General features: G+C 44.4%; 1 protein-coding gene across 1 annotated transcript in view; it reads right to left on the bottom strand.

Moving 5' to 3' along the window:
* Window positions 1–15,173: 15,173 nt before the first annotated feature.
* DSCAML1 (DS cell adhesion molecule like 1) overlaps window positions 15,174–20,834 on the bottom strand; it is a 334,999-nt gene continuing 329,338 nt past the window's right edge. Inside the window, exons 28-31 of the mRNA XM_065944285.1 lie at window positions 20,391–20,543; window positions 19,582–19,776; window positions 17,461–17,772; window positions 15,174–15,649 (exon numbers count right to left, since the gene is read on the bottom strand). Of these exons, the coding sequence (XP_065800357.1) occupies window positions 15,174–15,649; window positions 17,461–17,772; window positions 19,582–19,776; window positions 20,391–20,543 (1,136 nt within the window). The remainder of the gene's footprint in view (window positions 15,650–17,460; window positions 17,773–19,581; window positions 19,777–20,390; window positions 20,544–20,834) is intronic.

Raw genomic sequence — 20,834 nt, 5'->3', positions numbered from 1 at the left:
ATCAAGATTTCAATGACTTTTTTTAATAGAAGTAGAAAAACATTAAAGCTTATGTGGAACCATAGAAACCCTGAATAACCAAGACAACCCTGAGAAAGAAGAACTAAGCTGGAGGTGTGATATTCCCTCCTTTCAAACTGTATTACAAAGCCGTAGTAATCAAAACAGTATGATACTGGAATAAAATAGACAAATAGACCAATGGAACAGAATTGAGGCCCTAGAAATAAACCCAAGTGTATATGTGTGTGCTAAGTTGCTTCAGTCATGTCTGACTCTTTGCAACCCTATGGACTGAAGGTCACCAGGCTCCTCTGCCCTTGGGATTTTCCAGGCAAAAATATTGGATTGGGTTGCCATGTCTTCCTTCAGGGGATCTTCCTGACCCTGGGATCAAACCCACATCTCTTATGTCTCCTACATTGGCAGGTGGGTTCTTTACCACTAGCATCACCTGGGAAGCCCCAAGTACAGTCGATATTTGATAAGAGACATTTGATAATATTCGATGAGAGTCAAGAATACTTAATGGAGGAAACACAATCTCTTTGATAAATGAACCTGGGAAAATTAGATATTCACATGTAAAAGCATGAAACTAGACCCCTGTCTTACACCACTCACAAAAATTTACTTGAAATGGATTCAAAAATTAAATGTAAGACCTGAAATCATGAAACTTCCAGAAGAGAACCTAGGAAAAAAGCTCCTTGATGTGGGCCTTGGCAATGATTTTTTGGACATGACACCTAAAACAGAGCTACAAAATAAAAAACAAGTGGGACTACAAAAAGCTAAAAATTTTCTGCACAGCAAAAGAAACAAAGTGATAAGATAACCTGTGGAATGGGGAAAGATATTTGTAAGTTGTATATCTGATAAGGGGTTAATATCTAAAATATATAAAGAATTTATACACCTCAATAGTAAAATTCCCAATAATCCAGTTAAAAATGGGCAAAATCCTGAAGAGACATCTTTTCCAACTAACAGGTACATGAAAAGATGGTCAGCATCACTAGTCATGGAGACATGCAAGTCAGACCCACAAATAGGTATCACCTCATGCCTGTTAGAATGAAAGTGTTGGTTGCTTAGCCATGTCCAGTTCTTTGTTAGAATGGCTGTCATTAGAACGAGGAGAGATAACTGCTGGCAAGAACGTGGAGAAAAGGAAAACCTTGTGCATTGTTTGTGGGGCTGTAAATTGGTATAGCCACTGTGGAAAACAGTATACTCGGGGGCTTCCCTGGTGGTCCAGGTGTTAAGAGTCCATCTTCTGATGCAGGGATGAGGGTTTGATCCCTGGTTGGGGAACTAAGATGCCACATGGAGAAGCCGGTGGCACAAAGGCTGCCCGCTGTGGCCTGTGTGCTCCTCTAGCTATGGAGTGCTGGCTCTAGAGGAACTGGGCTCTGTGGCTGCGATGTACAGGCTTCCCTACGTGCAGCACAGGCTTGGTTACTCCACAGCATGTGGGATTTTAGTTCCCCAAACAGGGATCAAACCTAAGTTTTGGACAAATGCATAAAGAAGTTGTGGTACATATATACACAACAGGATACTATTTAACCTTAAAAATTGAGGAAATCGAGAAAGACAACATGGTTGTCCTTGTCTTCAAGGACCTTCAAGGCCTTATGCTAAGTAAGACGGAGAAAGACAAATATTGTATGATCTCACTTATATGTGGGATCTAAAAATAACAAACTAAAACAAAAAAATTTTGTTTGGTTGTTGCACTGGGGTTCTCTGACCAGCATCATTGCTTTGAGGCTGAGCCACACGTTTTTGTTTCCATAGGAGTTATACTTTTTTAAATGTAGTTGTAAAGATATGAAGGTGTCCATGATACTTGATGAACAGAGTGCCTAACACAGTAGACTCTGCAATAAAGCAGCAGTTATTATTGTGTTACACTGGATTATTTTCTCATGTCTTAGCACTCTATGCTGAGAGAACCAAGGTTCATGAGACCTCAGTCTTCACTGGTCTTCCATGATCATTTCTCCCACTCTTTACTTGCCATCCATCTATCTAACACTTCTGTTAAGTCAAGCACTGTCCTGGTTAACTGGGAAGGGATAGGGCCATTCTCTGCCATTGGTGGTACCAAGACTTTGGGTGAAAGTCAGAGAGGCAGACCAGGCTTATTGTAAACAGGGCAATGCTAGCAGAGCTGTCCAAAGGTGAAACGTGCCAGCTTGGGAAGTGATGCATTCTCTATCAGGAGGTAAAGCATGTGAAGACCAGGTAATCCTTACTTATTGCAGAAGAGGTTCAAGATTTGGATGGAAGTCTGAACTAGGTAACCTTGAAGGCATTTTTGAATCCTGAGAGTCACTGATTCTTAGAGACACTAAAACCAAACATGGATCACCTCCAGGGTAACACACATCTGACGGTTGTCGCCCTTTCTTCCTAAGAGCCTTGCTGCCACTGCCGAGATGATATGGATTCTGGGAGGAGGGACAGAGCCCTGATTGGTTCTCTCACCCTCATCCTACAAACACAGTTACCCTCCCCTTTCTGAACTCATCAGCTGCCGTTCCCCAACACTTTGCCTGCATAGGTGTGGGTGAAGCAGAGATGGCATTTGTGGAGATGTCCTGAATCTGAGTTATGGAGGGAAGGTTTCTATGGGGGGTCAAGTTCCTCCTCATCTTCTGTGTAGGTTAAGAAGGTACTAGCTTTTGTTAAGGTAAGTGCCGAAATCTCAGTGACTTAACAAAAATCGGTTGTTTTGCTCATAGAAAGTCCAGTTGGCATTGGTGGGGGTGGGGGGCACAGATTTGCATAGATGTATAGGAACCCAGGCTGACTGAGGCTCTGCCATCCATAGTAAGTGACTTTTGAGCTTGCATTGACATCCAGTTGGAGAAAGTGATGGGTGGCTAAGTCAGGCCTGAAAATAGCATGCATCACCTATACCACATTCCACTGGACAGAACTTAGTCTTAGGGCCCTATCCAGAAGTCAGGGAACTAGAAACTGTAGTCACTAGCAGGGCAGCCACTTCCCAGCACCTATGTAAAATATGTGTGTGTGTGTGTGTGTGTGTGTGTGTGTGTGTGTGTGTGAGAGAGAGAGAGAGAGAGAGAGAGAGAGAGAGAGAGAGAGAGAGTGTGTGTGTGTGTGTAGTGGGGCAAGCATGAGGCTTTGGCAGGCAACTAGTTGTCTCTGATATATTCTCTTCCCCCAGGCTTCCATTTTCAGGACTCTGCCAGTTTTGACACAGAGCAGACAAAGAACCCTTTGAACATTAGAACTGATCCACTGGCCCTTTGCAGCCCCAGTGCTTAGCTCAGTGGTTGGGCATAAGAAGGGTTTCAGGGTATTTGGTGAATGAATAAATGTTTGACTATCATTTTTCTGGCTACAAAGACTGCCATCAGATGGCTGGCAGAAAACCACTGGGCAGTTCCTCAAAAATTAAACATAGAATTACCCTTTGATCCAGCAGTTCTACTTAGTTGTATACCAAAAAGAATTGAAAACAGGGATTTAAACAATCACTTACACACCAATGTTCATAGCAGCAGTATTCAGTTTACAAATGGAAACAACTCGTGTCCATCAATAAGTGAAAGGGGAAAGAAGTGTAAGATATATACAATGGAATATTATTTAGCCTTAAAAAGGAATTTAGCCTTCAACAGGGGGGAACCATGAAAACATTGTGCCGAGAAAAAAAACAGACAAAAAGACAACACTCTGATTCCACTTATATGCGTTTTCTAGATTAGTCTCATTAATAGAAATGAACATAGAATGGTGGTTACCAGAGGCTGGGTGAGGGGAAAAGGGGAACTAGTGCTTAATAGGTATAGAGTTTTTCTTTGGGAAGATGAAAAAGTTCTGGAAATTAGATAGTGGTGATGCACAACATTATAAGTGTACTTAATGCCACTGAATTGTACACCTAAAGATGGTTAAAATGATCAGTTACAAGAAGAAAGCTGGACAATTCACAGATACATGAAGATTAAACAACATGCTGAGCAACAAACGGGTCAATGAGGAAATCAAATGAGAAATTAAAAAATGCCCTGAGGCAAATGAAATGGAAATATACCCAAATTTATAGAATGCAGCAAAGGCAGTTCTAAGAGAAAAGTTAATAGAGATAAATGCCTACCTCAAGAAACAAGAAAAATCTCAAAACAACTTAAATTTACACCTAAAGGAACTAGAAAATGAACAAATGAAGACCAAAGTTAGTGGAAGGAAGGAAATAAAGATCAAAATAGAAATAAATAAAATAGAGACAAAAAAGACAATAGGAAAGATATGGTTCCCTGAGAAGAAAATGGATATAACTAACTAGACTCATTTAGAAAACAAGGAAGGGCTCAAATAAAGACAATCAGGAATGAATGAGGAGGCATTACAACTGATGCCACAGAAATACAAAGGATCTTGAGGCCAATATGAATACTTACATGCCAAATTGGGAAACCAAGACAAAATATATTCCTAGAAACAAATACAAATACAAGCTTTCATGGCTGAATCATGAAGAAACAAAATTTGAATAGACCAATTACAAGAAAGGAGATCGAGTCAGGAATTAAATGATACTACCCTAATGGCAGAAAGCAAAGAGAAACTAAAGAGCCTCTTGATGAAGGTGAAATAGGTGAGTGAAAAAGGTGGCTTAAAACTCAACATTGAAAAAACCAAGATCATGGCATCTGGTCCCATCACTTCAAGGCATATAGGTGGGGAAAAAATGAAAACAGTGGCAGATTTTATTTTCTTGGGCTCCAAAATCACTGCAGATGGTGACTGCAACCATGAAATTAAAAGACATTTGCCCCTTGGAAGAAAAGCTGTGACAAACCTAGACAGTGTATTAAAAAGCAGAGATATCACTTGACTGACAATGGTCTGTATAGTCAAAACTATGATTTTTCCAGTAGTCGTGTACAGATATGAGAGCTGAATGACAAGGCTGAGTGCTGAAGAATTGTTGCTTTCAAACTGTGGTGTTGGATAAGACTCTTGAGGATCCCTTGGACAGCAAGGAGATCAAACCAGTCAATCCTAAAGGAAATCACCCATAAATATTTATTGGAAGGACTGATGCTGAAGTTCTAGTACTTTGGCCACCTGATGTGAAGAGCTGTCTCATTGGAAAAGACCCTGATGCTGGGAAAGATTGAGGGCAAGAGAAGAAGGGGGTGATAGAGGATGAGATGGTTGGATGGCATCACCCACTCAATGGACATGAGTTTGAGCAAACCCTAGGAGATACTGAAGGACAGGGAAGCCTGGCATGATGCAGTCCATGTGGTTGCAAAGAGTTGGACATGACTTAGTGACTGAACAATAATAACAAACTAAAGTTCAGAACTGGATGGTTCACTGGTGAATTCTACCGAACATTCTAATAAGAATATATACCAATCCTTCTCAAAATCTTCCAAAAAATAGAAAAGAAAGGAACAATTCCAAACTCATTGTTAGGCCAGCTTTATCCTACCAAAGCCAGGTGAGTACACCAAAAGAAAATTACAGGCCAAAACCGCTGATGAATATAGATGTAAAAATCCAACAAAGTATTAGCGAAAGAATTCAACAATACATTAAAAGAATCCTACATCATGATCAAGTGAGATTTATTCCAGGGATGCAAGGATAGTTCAACATCTGCTAATCAGTCAACATTATACACCACATTAACACAATGAATTCTTAAGCTTCCCTGATGGCTCAGCTGGCAAAGAATCCACCTGCAATGTGGGAGACCTGGGTTTTGTCCCTGGGTTGGGAAGATCCCCTGAAGAAGGGAAAGGCTATCCACTGCAGTATTCTGGCCTGGAGAATTCCATGGACTGTATAGTCCATGGGGCCACAAGGAGTCGGACATGACTGAGCGACTTTCACTTTAACACATTAAAGGATAAGAATCACATGATCATCAATAGATGCAGGAAAAGCATTTGACAAAATCCAACATTCATTTATGATAAAAACTCTCAGTAAAGTGGGTATACAGGGAATATACCACAACACAGTAAAGGCCATATATGACAAACCCACAATTAACATCAAATGGTAAAAAGTTGAAAGCTTTTCCTCTAAGTTAAGGTACAAGACAAGGATGGCCCATTCTTTCCACTTTTATTCAATATAGTGTGGAAGTCCTAGGCAGAGCAATTAGGCAAGAAAAAGAAATAAAAGACACCCAAATTGGAAAGGAAGAAGTAAAATTGTCCCTTTTTGTAGATGACATGATATCTTATATAGAAAACCCAAAAAACTCCACCAAAATAAAATCTGTTAGAATAAACAATTCAGTAAAGTTTCAGGATATAATCAATATACAAAATCTGTTATGTTTACATACACTATTAACAAATTATAAGAGAAATTATAAGACAACCTCATTTACAATTGCATCAAAAAGAATAAAATACCTAGGAATAAATTTAACCAAGGAGGTAAAAGTCCTATACTCTGGAAACTACAAGACACTGGTGAAAGAAATTGAAGACGTAATTGGAAAGATATTCTATTTGGAATATGGATTGGAAGAATACTGTTAAAATGTTAATACTATCCAAAGAGATTTAAATATTTAATGCAATCCCTATCAAAACTCCAGTGGCATTTTTCACAGAAATAGAACAACCAACCCTAAAATTTGTGTAGAATCACAAAAGACACCCAAGAGTCAAATTAATCTTGAGAAATAACCACAAAGCTGGAGGCAACATCCTCCCTGATGTCATGTTATATTACAAAGCTATAGTAATAAAAACAGTATGGCATAAAAATAGACACGTTGATCAATGGGCCAGAATAGAAAGCCCAGAAATAAGCCCACACAGATATGCTCAATTAATTTATGACAAAGGCACCAAGAACATATGATGGGAAAATGACAGTCTCATCAATAAATATTGTTGGGAGAACTGGACAGCCACATGCAGCAGAATGAACCTTGACCATGGTCTTACACCATACACAAAAAATGAACTCAAAATGGATTAAAGACTTGAATGGAAGACTTGAAATCATAAAACTCCTACAAGAAAGCATAGGCAGCAAGCTCCTTGATTTCATTTGTGGTGAAGATTGTTTTGGATCTGACTTCAAAAGGGAAGGCAATAAAAGCAAAAATTAAAAAGTGGGATTGTGTTGTTCAGTCACTCAGTCATGTCCAACTCTTTGCAACCCCATGGACTGCAGCATGCCAGGCTTCCCTGTCCATCACCATCTCCTGGAGCTTGCTCAAACTCATGTCCATTGAGTCCGTGATGCCAACCAACCATCTCACCCTCTGTCATCACCTTCTCCTCCTTCCTTCAATTTTTTCCAACTTCAGGGCTTTTCCGATTACATCAAACTAAAAAGTGGGATTACATCAAAGTAAAAGCTTGCTACACCAACAAAGGGAACCTTCACAGAATAAAAAGTCAACCTACTAAGTGGGAGAAAATACTTGCAAATCATATATCTGACAAGGGGCTAATATCCAAAATAGAGAACTCATACATATTGAATGAAAAAAATCTGACTTTTTAAAATGGGCTGGATTCAATGTTATGTGGCAGCCTGGACGGGAAGGGAGTTTGAAGGAGAATGGATACATGTATATGCATGGCTGAGTCACTTTGTTGTCCACTTGAAACTATCACAAAATTGTTAATCATCTATACTATAGTATAAAGTTTTAAAAAATGGGCAGGAAAATCTGAATATCTTTCTAAAGAACACACATAGATGGCCAAGAGGTACATGAAAATATGCTCAGCATCATTAATGACAGAACTACAAATCAAAATCACAATAAGATAGCACAGCACACCTGTCAGAATGGCTATTATCCAAAAGAAATAACAAGTATTGGTAAGGATATGGAGAAAAGTATACTCTTGTACACCATTAATGGGACTCTAAATTGGTATAGCCACTATGGAAAACAGTAGAGTTTCCTCAAAAAAATTCAAAATTGAACTATCACACAATCCAGCAAGTCTATCTCTATGTATTTATCCAAAAGTGAAGTTGCTCAGTCGTGTCCGACTCTTTGCGACCCCATGGATTGTAGCCCATGGGATTTTCCAGGCAAGAGTACTGGAGTGGGTTGCCATTTCCTTCTCCAGGAGATTTTCCTGACCCAGGGATCAAACCCAGGTTTCCCACATTGCAGGCAGAGGTCTTACCTCTGAGCTGCCAGGGAAGATGTATTTATCCAAAGAAACTGGAAAACACTAATTTGAAAATATATCTACATCCCCATGCTCTTTGCAGCATTATTTACAGTAGCCAGGACATGAAAGCAACCTAAGTGTCCACTAATGCTAAACAAAGAAGATGCAACATACACACAATGGAATACTATTCAATATCATAAAAAGCATAAAATCTTGCTATTTGTGATGATATGAATGGGTCTTGAGGGCATTATGGTAAGTGAAATAGGTCAATCAGAGGAAGACAAATACTGTATGATTTCACTTATACATGGACTATTAAAGCAACAACAACAAAGCCCTATAACCCCAAGCTCATAGAGACAGAGAACAGAATAATGGTCACCAGAGGTGGTGGTTGGGGAGATGGATGGTGGAGTGGACTAAATGGATGAAAGGGGGTCAAAAAAGTAACAAACTTCAGTTATAAAATAAGTAGGTCATGGGGATATAATGTACAGCTTGATAACTATAGCTAATAATACTGTATCACATGTTTGAAAGCTGAAAGAGTAGATCTTAAAAGTCACAAGAAAAAAAACTGGTAACTCTGTATTGAGATAGATATTAACTAGACTTATTGTGGTGATCATTTCAGTGTATACAAATATCAAATCATATACATACAATATTATATGTCAACTAAAAAGAAATATATTCTTCACTTTAAAAAGTTAAGCATGGAATTACCATTTGATCCAGCAATTCCACTCCTAGTTATATATCTGGAGAATTGAAAGCAGGGAGCCAAAGAAGTCGGAGAAGGCAATGGCACCCCACTCCAGTACTCTTGCCTGGAAAATCCCATGGACGGAGGAGCCTGGTAGGCTGCAGTCCATGGGGTCACTAAGAGTCGGACACAACTGAGTGACTTCACTTTCATTTTTCACTTTCATGCATTGGAGCAGGAAATAGCAACCCACTCTAGTGTTCTTGCCTGGAGAATCCCAGGGACAGGGGAGCCTGGTGGGCTGCCGTCTATGGGGTCACACAGAGTCGGACACGACTGGCGTGACTTAGCAGCAGCAGCCAAACAAGTACTTGTACACCAATCTTACAGCAGCAGTATTCACAAACAAAAGGAAACAATCCAAGTGTCCATCAATAAGTGAATGGGATAAAAATGTGATATGTACATGCAATGGAATATTATTCAGTCTTAAAAATGAGTGAATGCTTTTTCTTCTTTTTGGCTGCTCTGCACAGCATGAAGAACTTCTCTGACTAGGGATTGAACCTGTGTTCCCCTGCACTGGAAGCATGGAGTCTTAACCACTACACTGCCAAGAAAGTCCAAAAGGAATGAATGAACCTTGAAAATGTTATGAGTGAGTGAAATAAGCCAGTTGAAAGAACAAACACTGTGTGATACCACTGACATGAGGCATCTAGAGTAGTCAAATTATTAATAGTAGAGAGTAGAACAGTGGTTGCCAGGGGCTGGGGCGGGCAGGGGAAATGAGGAATTAGTGTTTAATAGATACAGGGTTTTTGTTTGGGAAGAAGAAAAAGTTCTGGAGTGAATAATAATGATGGTTACACCACAAGGTGAATATACTTAATGTTACTGAATTGTGCACTTCGAAATGCTTAAAATGGTAAGGAAGCAATCTCATTTACCATTGCATCAAAAAGAATGAAATATCTACAAATAAACCTACCTAAGGAGGCAAAAGACCTGTACTCTGAAAAAGTATAAGATGCTGATAAAGGAAATAGAAGAACACATAAACAGATGGAAAGATATAACATGTTCCTGGACTGGAAGAAAAAATATTGTCAAAATATACTACTCAAGGCAATCTACACATTCAATGAAATTCCTATCAAATTACCAATGGCATTTTTCACAGAAATAGAATAAAACACTTTTAAATTTGTATGGAAACTCAAAAGACCCTGAATAGCCAAAGCAATTCTGAGAAAGAAAAATGGAGCTGAGGGAATCAGACTCCCTGACATCAGACTATACTACAAAGCTACAGTAATCAAAACAGTATGATATTGGCATAAAAACAGAAATATAGATCAATGGAACAAGGTATAAAGTCCAGAAATAAACCCACACATCTATGGTTAGTTAATCTATGACACAGGAGGCAAGGATACAGTTGGGAAATCTCTTCAATAAGTGGTGCTGGGAAAACTAAAAAACTACATGTAAAAGAATGAAATTAGAACATTCTCTAACACCATACACAAAAATAAACCCAAAATGGATTAAAGACCTAAATATAAGATTGAATACTATAAAACTCTTAGAGGAAAACATAGAACAATTCTGACATAAATCATAGCAAAATCTTTTCAGATCCACCTTCAAGAGTAATGAAAACAAATATAAACAAACATGACCTAATTAAACTTAAAAGCTTCTGCCCAGCAAAGGAAGCCATAAACAAAAAGACAACCCATAGGAGAAAATATTTGCAAATGAAATGACGGACAAGGGATTGATGTCTAAAATATACAAACAGTTCATGTAGCTCAGTATTAAAAAAAAACAACCCAATCAAAAAATGGGCAGAAGACCTAAGCAGACATTTCTCTAAACAAGACATATAGATGGTCAAAAAAACACAAGATGCTCAACATCACTAAATATTCAAGAAATGCAAATTAAAACTACAATAAGGTTATTACCTCACACTGATCATAATGGTCATCAGAAAGTCAAGGTACAATAAATGCTGGAGTGGGTGTGGAGAAAGGGGAGGCCACCCACACTGTTGGTGGGAATATAAATTGAGAGTCACTATGGAGAACAGTGTAGAGGTTTCCTAAAAAACAGAGCTACCATGTGATCCAGAAATCCCACTCTTGGGCATATAACCAGAGAAAACCATAATCTGAAAGGACACATGCACCCCCAGTGTTCATTGCAGCACTATTTACAGTAGCCAAGACACAGAAGCAAACTAAATGTCCATCATCAGAGGAATAGATAAAGAAGATGTGGTACATATATGCAATGGAATATTACTCAGTCACAAATAAGAAGGAAATAATGTTTGCAGAAACATGAGTGGACCTAGAGATTATTACACTAAGTGACATCAAAAACAAATATCTTATGATATCATCTATATGTGGAATAAAGAAAATGATACAAATGAACTCATTTACAAAACAGGAAAACTTACAGACTTTGAAAACAAAATGATGGTTATCAAAGAGAAAAGGTAGGTGGAGGGATAAATTAGGAGTTTGGGATTAACATATGCACACCACTATATATAAAATAATCAATGAGGACCTATTGTAGAACATTTCCCTCATACCTCAGTTGGTAAAGAATATGCCTGCAATGCAGGACACCCAGGTTCGATCCCTGGGTTGGGAAGTTCCCCTGGAGAAGGAAATGGCAACCCACTCCAGTATTCTTGCCTGGAGAATCCCATGGACAAAGGAGCCTAGCAGACCACAGTCCTTGGGGTCGCAAGAGTCAGACATGATTGAGTGAGTAAACCACCATCACACTGTATAGCAAAGGAACTCTACTCAATATTTTGTAATAACCTATATGGGAAAATAATCTAAAAAAGGATGAATATATGTACATCTGAATCACTTTGCTGTTCACCTGAAACACGACATTGTAAACCAACTATTCAGTTCAGTCGCTCAGTCGTGTCTGACTCGTTGTGACCCCACTATACTCTAATATAAAATAAAATAAAATTTTTTTTAAATGGTTAAAATGATAAATGTTTTCTTTTGGTAAATGGTATGTGGTAAATGGTATCTTTTCCCACACATACAAAAAATACAAATGCCTGGGTTGCATGTCTACAAATTGTGATTCAGTTGGAATTGGTGAGATCTGGATCACTTTTTTTTTTTTAAACAAGCATCTCAGGTGAATCTGATGTACAACTAAGATCCACAGGTTTAGTTTTGGTTTTTAGAAGGGAGAGAGCAGGGGCATGCTCTCTCAGAAGCCCTTCTAGAGGGGGGCTTTTTGAATTCTAGGGCATGTATGAATCCTCTAGGGATTTTGCTAAACTGCATTCTGGTCCAGTGGTTCAAGGGCGGGGCCTGACATTTCTAACAAGCTCCTAGGTGATGCTGCTGGTCTGTGGACCACAATTTGAGTATCTAGATTCTAGAGACACATAGTGGCCTTGTCCATGGTAGACAACATGGAGATCTGAAAAGGAACTAGAAATATTTAGGGCAGGTGCTCCAGACAGAGTTCAGTGATGCTGAGCTGGGGATGTGTGAGCAGGAGGTGAGCTGATGAGTGAACTAACTTCTGCTTACCCATCCTAACAGGCAACCTTGTGGTTTAGCTGAAAAACCCATCAAGGTTAGAAATTATCAGCATACAAAATTGTGTGGGTTTTGCCCAAGTCTGTCTGAATTTCCAGGACTTGTGTTTCTTAGTAAGGGGCCCAACTCAACTGAGCACAAGTGAAGCTGGCACGTGCTTCATTGCTCTCATGCCTCTTCAAGTCCTTTTCCTTCTACATGGTCCACCTCTGGTCCCAGGCCTTCTCCAACAGACCCCCCCAGAACCAAATCTCTCCTCTCCTATTGCTGTCCCCTGCCAGAGTCAGTCCATCAGAGGCGCTTTTTCACTCCAGCCCACCCAGTGTGTTGTATTGGTTCTCTTCTCTGAATGGCTCATGAACAGTTTCACACTGGCCACTTTCCTGCCAGTAAGTCCAGCTGGGTCCCCTGGACCTGGCATCATCCTCAGGGTAGAACTGAAACTCAGTCTCTGAACAGTGGAATGCAGGGCAGGGTGGTTCACTGGTTAAGGATTCAGACACTCCTGAGTTTGAACCTCATCTCCATCTCTTCCTGCTCCTCTGACTTTGGATAACTTACTCAGCTCTTCAGCGCTCCAGCTTTCTCGCCTGCCCGATGGAGATCGTGATGCCTACTTCCGTAACCTGCCGTGAATTTACATTAGCCAGTCCTCAGTGAGACCTCGGGGCTTGACCACTGTGCCTACAGTTTGGGAGGTGACCTGCAGATGGCGTGTGCAGCCCTGGGAGGCAGCCTGTCCTCCAGTCATGCAAGGAATCTAGAGGGCCTTTTCTCACAAATGCCGTCAGCTGGTTTCCCCCACCTCCTGGGTGGATCCGGGAGGCCTGAAACAGAGTCTCCCCAAGGGTCTAGAAGTCACCCAGGAACACATAACCTTTGCCTTCTCCCCTCTTTCATGCCAACAGCCCTTAACCTGACATGTAGTTACCCAGGGCCGGAGCTCCTGTGTCTGCACTTGCGAGGGCTCAGGAAACGTTTGTGGAAAGAGCTGCTTTTTGAAAAGCGTTTCTATTCAAGGTCATGCATCCCAGGGAAGGCTCTCCGGTGGCCCAGACTGACAGGTACCACTCCTATCCTGCACAAACCCTCCCTTCCTCCCTCCCCACCCACCCCTGGGGTCCCCTTCCCACTTCCTCCTCTCGAGGGAGGGTCAGTGGGATTAGCAGGGCCCAGACTCACCTTCCTTCCAGATTCGGGGTGCACAAGTCAGCCTTGACTTGGGGCGCTGAGTGCAGGACCCCCTGTGTACTTCTGAAGCGCACTTCCTTCTCACCCAGGGGGGCCTGGCCACCATGGAGGGAGACTGTGAGCGCCCCTTCCAGAGGCTTGGGCGTCTCCTGGGTCTATCCTCTCCCCACCGCCTATCCAAACTCTTATGTCCTCTGGCCCAGTTTACATGCTCTTTGACCCTCTCGTGAGAACTGGCTTCTCTGCGTGTCTGCACGTGGGTGTGATTACTTCCACCTGAATGTAACCACATGCAGCTCCTCTGATACTAGGCATGGTGCCTGGTGGGCTCACTGGCCTCATCTCTCTGGCTGAACCCTCTTCCCCTCCCTGTGAGCCCTTTTCACCTCTCGGACCTCACTCTGATGACCTCACTCCGTCCCCCTTTGGGTTCATCTTGCCCTAACAGGGGTTAGCTGAGAACGTCAAGCTTTGGCTGGCCCCCACCAGGATAACATAATCTCTCCCTCCCCGTTTAGAGGCACCGTTTACACAATTTAACAGCCCACTAGCTGTTAGAATAGCTTTGTTCACCTGGCTACACTGCATTCTCCCAAAGGCAGAAGCCAGTAGACACAGTCCGCCACCGCCATCTCGGCTCCCCCGTGCTTTCACCGAGGTTGCCGCATTAATTTACTGACAAGTGAACTGTGGTTCAGAGAGGTTTAGGAGTTTGCTCAAAGACACACAGCTGGTCCCTTGTAGGGCCCAGCACAGAACAGAGAATGGAACAGGTGCCCAAGGGGGCAGCTTGGCTAATGGAAAGCCTTTTAAAAAGTTTAACGTGCTGAGCTAAAGCTGGGCTTCTCAAAGTCTCTCCCCCAGAGACCGACGGCCTGGTAGAGGGGCCTCTCGTCTCTGCCTCCTTGCTGACCCTTGCCAGATGGGAAAAAAGCCACCACGTAGAAACATAACCTTTATTGCACACGGCGCTGGGTCTTTTTTCATAGAAAAAGGTATTAACACATAAGCATCTGCAAATTGAAGCAACTCCTGGTTTTTTTTGGAACAGTAAAATCGCATGCAGTGTCTCTGAGTTGGGATCCTGGTCTTTGTCAAAACCACCTAGATTGGAGGGAGGGTGAGTAGGAGGGAAAAATTGCTGAGTCTTTGTGCCTCTGTCTCAAAATAAGGTGAGAGAAATATATAGATATATAGCTCGTCGCTGTGCTCCTCTCTCTCTATATAGGTATATATCTCTCCACACAGATTTTGTGGGGTGGGGGATTTGACGTGTACTGTCAAATTCTTTGTGCCCTGGCTTCATGGAGAAGAAGAAAATAGTTTCATTTGTACAAAAGAGTTCTATGTACAGGCGTTCATGACTCGGGGGGCTGTTTTCTTCCTTGTGGGTGGGTTTTTGCCTGTCAGTTTGATATAAATAATGCAGGAAATCAGCCAAGTTGGAGTGTGAGGGCCGGCGGTGCGCACAGGTCCAGGCTCGTGGCCGCTCTTCCGGCCGCGCCCCTACACCAGGGTGTAGGACTTGGAGTAGGCCCCGGCCCCCTGCTTCTGAGGCCTCCCCACCCCCGACGTGCTCATCTCGAGAAGTGAGTCCCTGGAGCCCCCCATTTTGGTGTGTGGGCCCCCGGCCCGCGGAGGCTCGGTGCTGGGGGCCGGAGGGGCGGTGCTGGGGGCCGCCGGGGGCTCGGCGGGGGCGGGACCGGGGGCTGCGGGGGCCGGGCCGGCGGGGGGCGCCGGCATGGCCAGAGTCCTCTGAGGTAAGGTGGCGGTGGAGGCGGCCGCGGGGGCCCCGGGGTGCGGAAGGCCCAAGGGCTTGCTGGCAGGGTCCAGGGTCAGGTGGCGAGCCTGGGGGTGGTAGGTTCGAGTCACGTTCCTGATGGAGGCCTCGCGGGGCGGGACCACGGGGCAGGGCTCGCGCCCCTCCGCCTTTCGGAAGAAGGCCTCGGACTTGGCGTACAGGGGCAGGTTACAGTAGTCACCTGCAAGGCGGGAAGCGCGGTGTCAGCGGCAGCCGCCCCTCGGAACCAGCCCGTCCCCCCGCCCCCAGCCCTCGGTCAGGTCCTCCACCCACTCGCAGTAACCAGCCAGGGAAAGGTCAGTCACTGGGCCTCTCTGAGCCTTAGTTTCCTCATCTGTGAGATGGGGATAAGCTCACCTCCCGACAGTAATTCTCTGAGGAGGGGAAAAGCTCCTTATCGGAATTAACCAGGCAAATCGCTCCACCAAGAAGAGCCATGCACCACCCCCCACGGAATCCAGAAAGAACTATCAGTCAGTCAATCCTGCCCGTGTTGGGGCCGGGTGAGGTTTCCTGTGTTGAGTGAAATTTCCCGTGTTGGGCTTCCCTGGTGGCTCAGACGGTAAAGAATCTGCCTGCAGTGTGGAAGACCCAGGTTCGATCCCTGGGTCGGGAGGATCCCCTGGAGAAGGGAATGGTAACCTACTCCAGTATTCTTACCTGGGGAATTCCATGGACAGAGGAACCTGGAGAGCTATAGTCAGTCCATGGGGGTCGCAAAGAGTTGGACACGACTGAGCGACTAACACACACACACAAGGAAAAGGCACAGCGTTGCTCAATAGATTGATCCCTATTGTTAACTGTTCACTATAACTGATCAGCTTCAGCCGGTGGTGGGCTCATTGCTAAACATGGTCATCCTAAAAGCTCTGGCTGTTAGAAAGCTTTTCTATACCCTGAAGAGGAAAGAAATGTCACTCCTTGTCAGTTCCCCACATTCAGCCTGATTCTGTCCTCTGAGGACCACCAGGGCAGGCCTCCCCCTTTTCCTGAGCTGCCTTTCAGACGTCTGAGTCAGCTTCGTTTCCGCATCCCTCTCCCCCGTCCTCTCTTCTCCAGGCAGAATGTTCCTCCTTTCTCACAGTGCCTCCACAGGACACGCTTCCAGGACCCACATCCTGATCTGCCCTGTGATCACGTGTGCACAGGCCTCTCTCCTGTCAACTATGCCAGGGACTCTTTAGGTCACCTCATTTAGACCCCACAGACCCCTGGATAGGTTAATACCTGCTTGGATTTTGCAAATGAGGAAACTGAGGCTCAGAGAGATTAAGTAACTTACCCAAATTCACAGAGCTGGGTGGGGAGGGGGAGTCATAAAGGGCTGCTGGGCCCCTAGATCTCTGTTCTTTTTGTTAACCCGTGCTGTTCTCTAGATGACCCTGAACCCCTAGGTCAGCATGGCCCCTTAGCAAGGCCAGTGCTGAGCAGACCAGACTGCCTGGTTTGACAGCCTGTGCCTTGCATACAGTGGCCCTGATGTCCACTGGTGGGCACCCTTGCTTCCCTCCCCTGGTTATCCTAGACCTTCCCTGCTGACCTCAAAGGGCATATACTCTGGCCAGGGCCGTGGAGTCAGATGTCCCAGTCAGGCTGGGTCACTGCCCACCATGAGGTTGGACCACCATGAGGTTGGACCACCATGGACCTAGCTGCCAGGATTACTCCTTAACTCCGTGCCAGGCACGTACATCATTTTTAATGCTCATTACAACAATGCAAAGTATATGCTCTCATTTACATTTCAAAAACAAGAAAATTAAGGCCAGAGAGGTTCCATGACTTGCTTGAGGTCACAGAGATATTAAGCATTTAGACAGGATGGGAACCCAGATCTGCTTGCTCCCAAGTCCTTGCTCTCTGCACTATACCCCACTGCCAAGGAGCCGTGCTGGGCGGGCGGGTAGGGTGCAGGCAGGGCTAGGTCCTAGCCTGGGCTCAGGGGGTTGGAAGCAGGGACACAGCAAGGGAGGCAGTCTGAGCACTCACTCTTGTTGGCCCGGTGAGGGATGGGCACAGCTACGTTCTTCCCCCGGTCAGCATCCTGGGGCTTGGGTGGGGAGGCGGTGAAGCGGCAGATGCCAGGCTCAGAGGGTGTGCTCATGGACGTCATGCTGTCTGCATTCTCGTTGGTGCCCGTGGTCATCTGGTCAGAGGAGCTGTCGGAGATGAAGCATTCGGTGATCTCAAACTTGGCATGCTGCAGTTGCTCCTCCAGCTTGGCATGCTCGTAGGCCCGGGCCAGCTCCTCGTAGGTGGAAGAGGCGCTCTCCGTGGACACCATGCTGTTCCGTCCTTTGTCTTGGGAGATGGAAGGCACAGAGTTAAAAGGAAATGAGTGGCACCCCCATATTCATTGCAGCATTATTTACAAGAGCCAAGACATGGAGGCACCTGTATGTCCGTGAGAGGATGAACAGATTAAAAAGACACACCCACACAGACACACACAGACACACACAGTGAGATATTGTTCAGTCATAAAAAAGGAAATCTTGCCACTTGTGAAGATATGCATGGACCTCAAGGGCATCATGCTAAGTGAAATAAACCAAAGAAAGACAAACACAGCATGGTATCACTTATATGTGGATTCTAAAAACACCCCAAAACAACGGCAAACAAAACCCCCAAGCTCACAGATACAGAGAATAGACTGGTGGTTGCCAGAGGTGGGGGATGGGAGTTGGGCGAAATGGGTGAAGGTGGTCAAAAGGTACAAATGTCCAGTTATAAAATAAGTAAGTCATGGGAATATAAGGTACAGCATGATAACTATAGTTAATAACACTATTGAATATTTGAAAGTTACTAAGAGAGTAGTTCTTTCAAGTTCTCATTATAAGAAAAAAAACTATAATTATATGTGGTAAAGGATGTTAACTACACTTACTGTGGCGATCATTTTGCAATGTATACAAATATTGAATCATTATGTTGTACACCTGAAACTAAATGTTATATGTAAGTTATAGCTCAATGAAAAATAAAGTGGACTTATGAGGAGAGGGTGTAGATGAGACCAGATTGAGCAGTTACCTTAACCATAACCCCAGTAGCCATCTGAAAGCCTGACTACGGAGTGGACGAGGCTCACAAGACCCTGCTGTCTCTCTGTGAAGGTAGTGGTGGTGGCAAAAGTGGGATAATAAAGAATAGACTTTTGGATTGTGTGGGAGAAGGTGAGGGCGGAATGATTTGGGAGAATAGCATTGAAACATGTACATTACCATATGTAGAACAGATGACCAGTGCAAGTTTGGTGCATGAAGCAGGGCACTCAAAGCCGGTGCTCTGGGACAACCCAGAGGGATGAAAGGAGGTGGGAGAGGGGTTCAGGATGGGGGACACATGTGCACCCATGGCCAATCAATTGATACTGATGCATATCAATACATGGCAAAAACCACCACAATATTGTAAAGTAATTAACCTCCAATTAAAATTCATTCATTAATTTAAAAAGTGGGATTGTTGACTAACGAAATGCAAAACATCTTTCATTCTTTTTGAAATCTATTTGTTTATGGCTGTGCTGGGTCTTTGTTGCTGTGCGGGCAAGTGGGGGCTATTCTCTAGTTGTGATGTGTGGACTTCTCATTGTGGTGGCTTCTCTTGTGGAGCACAGGCTCTAGGGTGCCCCGGCTTCAGTAGTTGCAACACACAGGCTCAGTAGTTGTGGCTCTTGGGGTCTAGAGGACAGGCTCAATAGTTGTGTCACACGGACTTTGTTGCTCTGCAACATGTGGGATCTTCCCAGATCAGAGATGGAACCCGTGTCTCCTGCATTGACAGGTGGATTCTTTACAACTGAGCCACCATGGAAGCCCACAGCTTTCGTTCTTGATAATAAGCATCACCCTCTGAGCAACCCTTAACCTCTTCTCCAACAAACATCATGTGCACCATTTTCTCCATCATCTTTTGGGAGAGGAAAATGAAATCCTTGACAAGAAGAGCTCAGTTAGGTCAAGTGTTTTGTGACCAGCTGGAAATGAAACTGACTGGTGCCTTGGACTCCGTGAGTAGAGTGGGTAGGAGCGGGGAAAATAGAAGATGGGGATGGGGGAGCCTGAGGAGAGTGAGCAGGAACCAGGTCCCTGGGCTTACCTGTGTCCTGGGAGAGGCTGGCACTGTAGCTGTCACTCTCAGTGACAGTAACACCATGCTGGGAGCCCACAGTGCGCCAGTCGGAGGTGAGGGTACGGGCGGGTGTGGAGGCCTGACACTTGGTCAGAGTCCACTGGCTTGAGTACCGGTTCCGGGTGCTGTGGGCTGACTTCACATTCTTTCTGGACACTGGATCTGCACAGAGGAAGCAAGAGCTAGCACCCTCCAGCTGCAGCCACTCAGGCTTGGGCAGCTGGCATTTACCAGAAAGGGCGGTGGGGACCAAGGAAGGAGGCAGGAGCAGCTGCAGAAGCTCCCCTGGGAAAGCTGAGTGTTCTGCCTTTCCTGAACACACAGCTATCCACAGAGGAGGACAGCAGTGTCAGGCATAGGGGCAGTGGGTGCATCCTAGTCCTCCCCGGCCACTCCATCTTTTCTACAACTTGGGAAGAATGTCACCTCCTCTCCTGCTGCCTCATGACTATGATTCCTTACAGTCCTGGATGTATTCTGTCCTTACATCCAGAGTCTCAGTGGAAGATGCAGAGGCCCTTGGAGAGAAAGAACAACTAACCCTATCAAAATTTCTAGGGAAATAAAGTGAGGCCCAGAGAGATAAGGTGAATGATATGCCTAAGGCCACAGCTGGTGGGTCTGTAATCAAGGTCTCTAGACTCTAATTCCAGTGTTCTTTCCATTCTTCCATGCTGCTCCTCCCTCCTTTAAAAAAAAAAAGTCACCTCTGCGTTATGCTGTGCCCAAGAAACCCCATCTGGGAGGAGGGCTGTCTCCCAGGGAATGGTGCTTACTAGTGCCAGGTCGGATGTCAGACATGTCGATCAGGGGTCCTGAGCTCTGGATGAGGGCTGGGTGGTGCAAGGAGACACCAGTGCAGAAACTCTGAGGATTGACAGCCTGGCTGAATTCAGCATCGGTCACAGGGATGGTGGCCTTGTCATCTCCTGGAGGAAGCAGCACAATCAGCAGGAGTCCTTCCTTTAGGGGACCAGCTTTGCTCCCCACATTTCTCTTTGTCTTTATCTGACATTGAACCCAAGAAAGGTCAGATCAGGTCTCCCCATTAACAGAGGAAACCCGGTCCTGGAGAGAAGCTGCAGTGAGTTCTGGGGTTGTGGAGTTGTTGTTGGGGCTGCTTCTAGAACCCCGGGCACTGTCTGAGGACTGGTGGTTGCCCTTCATGGGATGTGGCGTGGGGAAGCCCCCTCAGCAGGACAGAAAGCTCGTGGCACCTG

The sequence above is a fragment of the Muntiacus reevesi genome, chromosome 9 (genome assembly GCF_963930625.1).
Source record: "Muntiacus reevesi chromosome 9, mMunRee1.1, whole genome shotgun sequence".
NCBI lineage: Eukaryota > Metazoa > Chordata > Mammalia > Artiodactyla > Cervidae > Muntiacus > Muntiacus reevesi.
The sequence above is the reverse complement of the archived record's forward strand: the minus strand, read 5'-3'. Positions and strand labels throughout refer to the sequence as shown.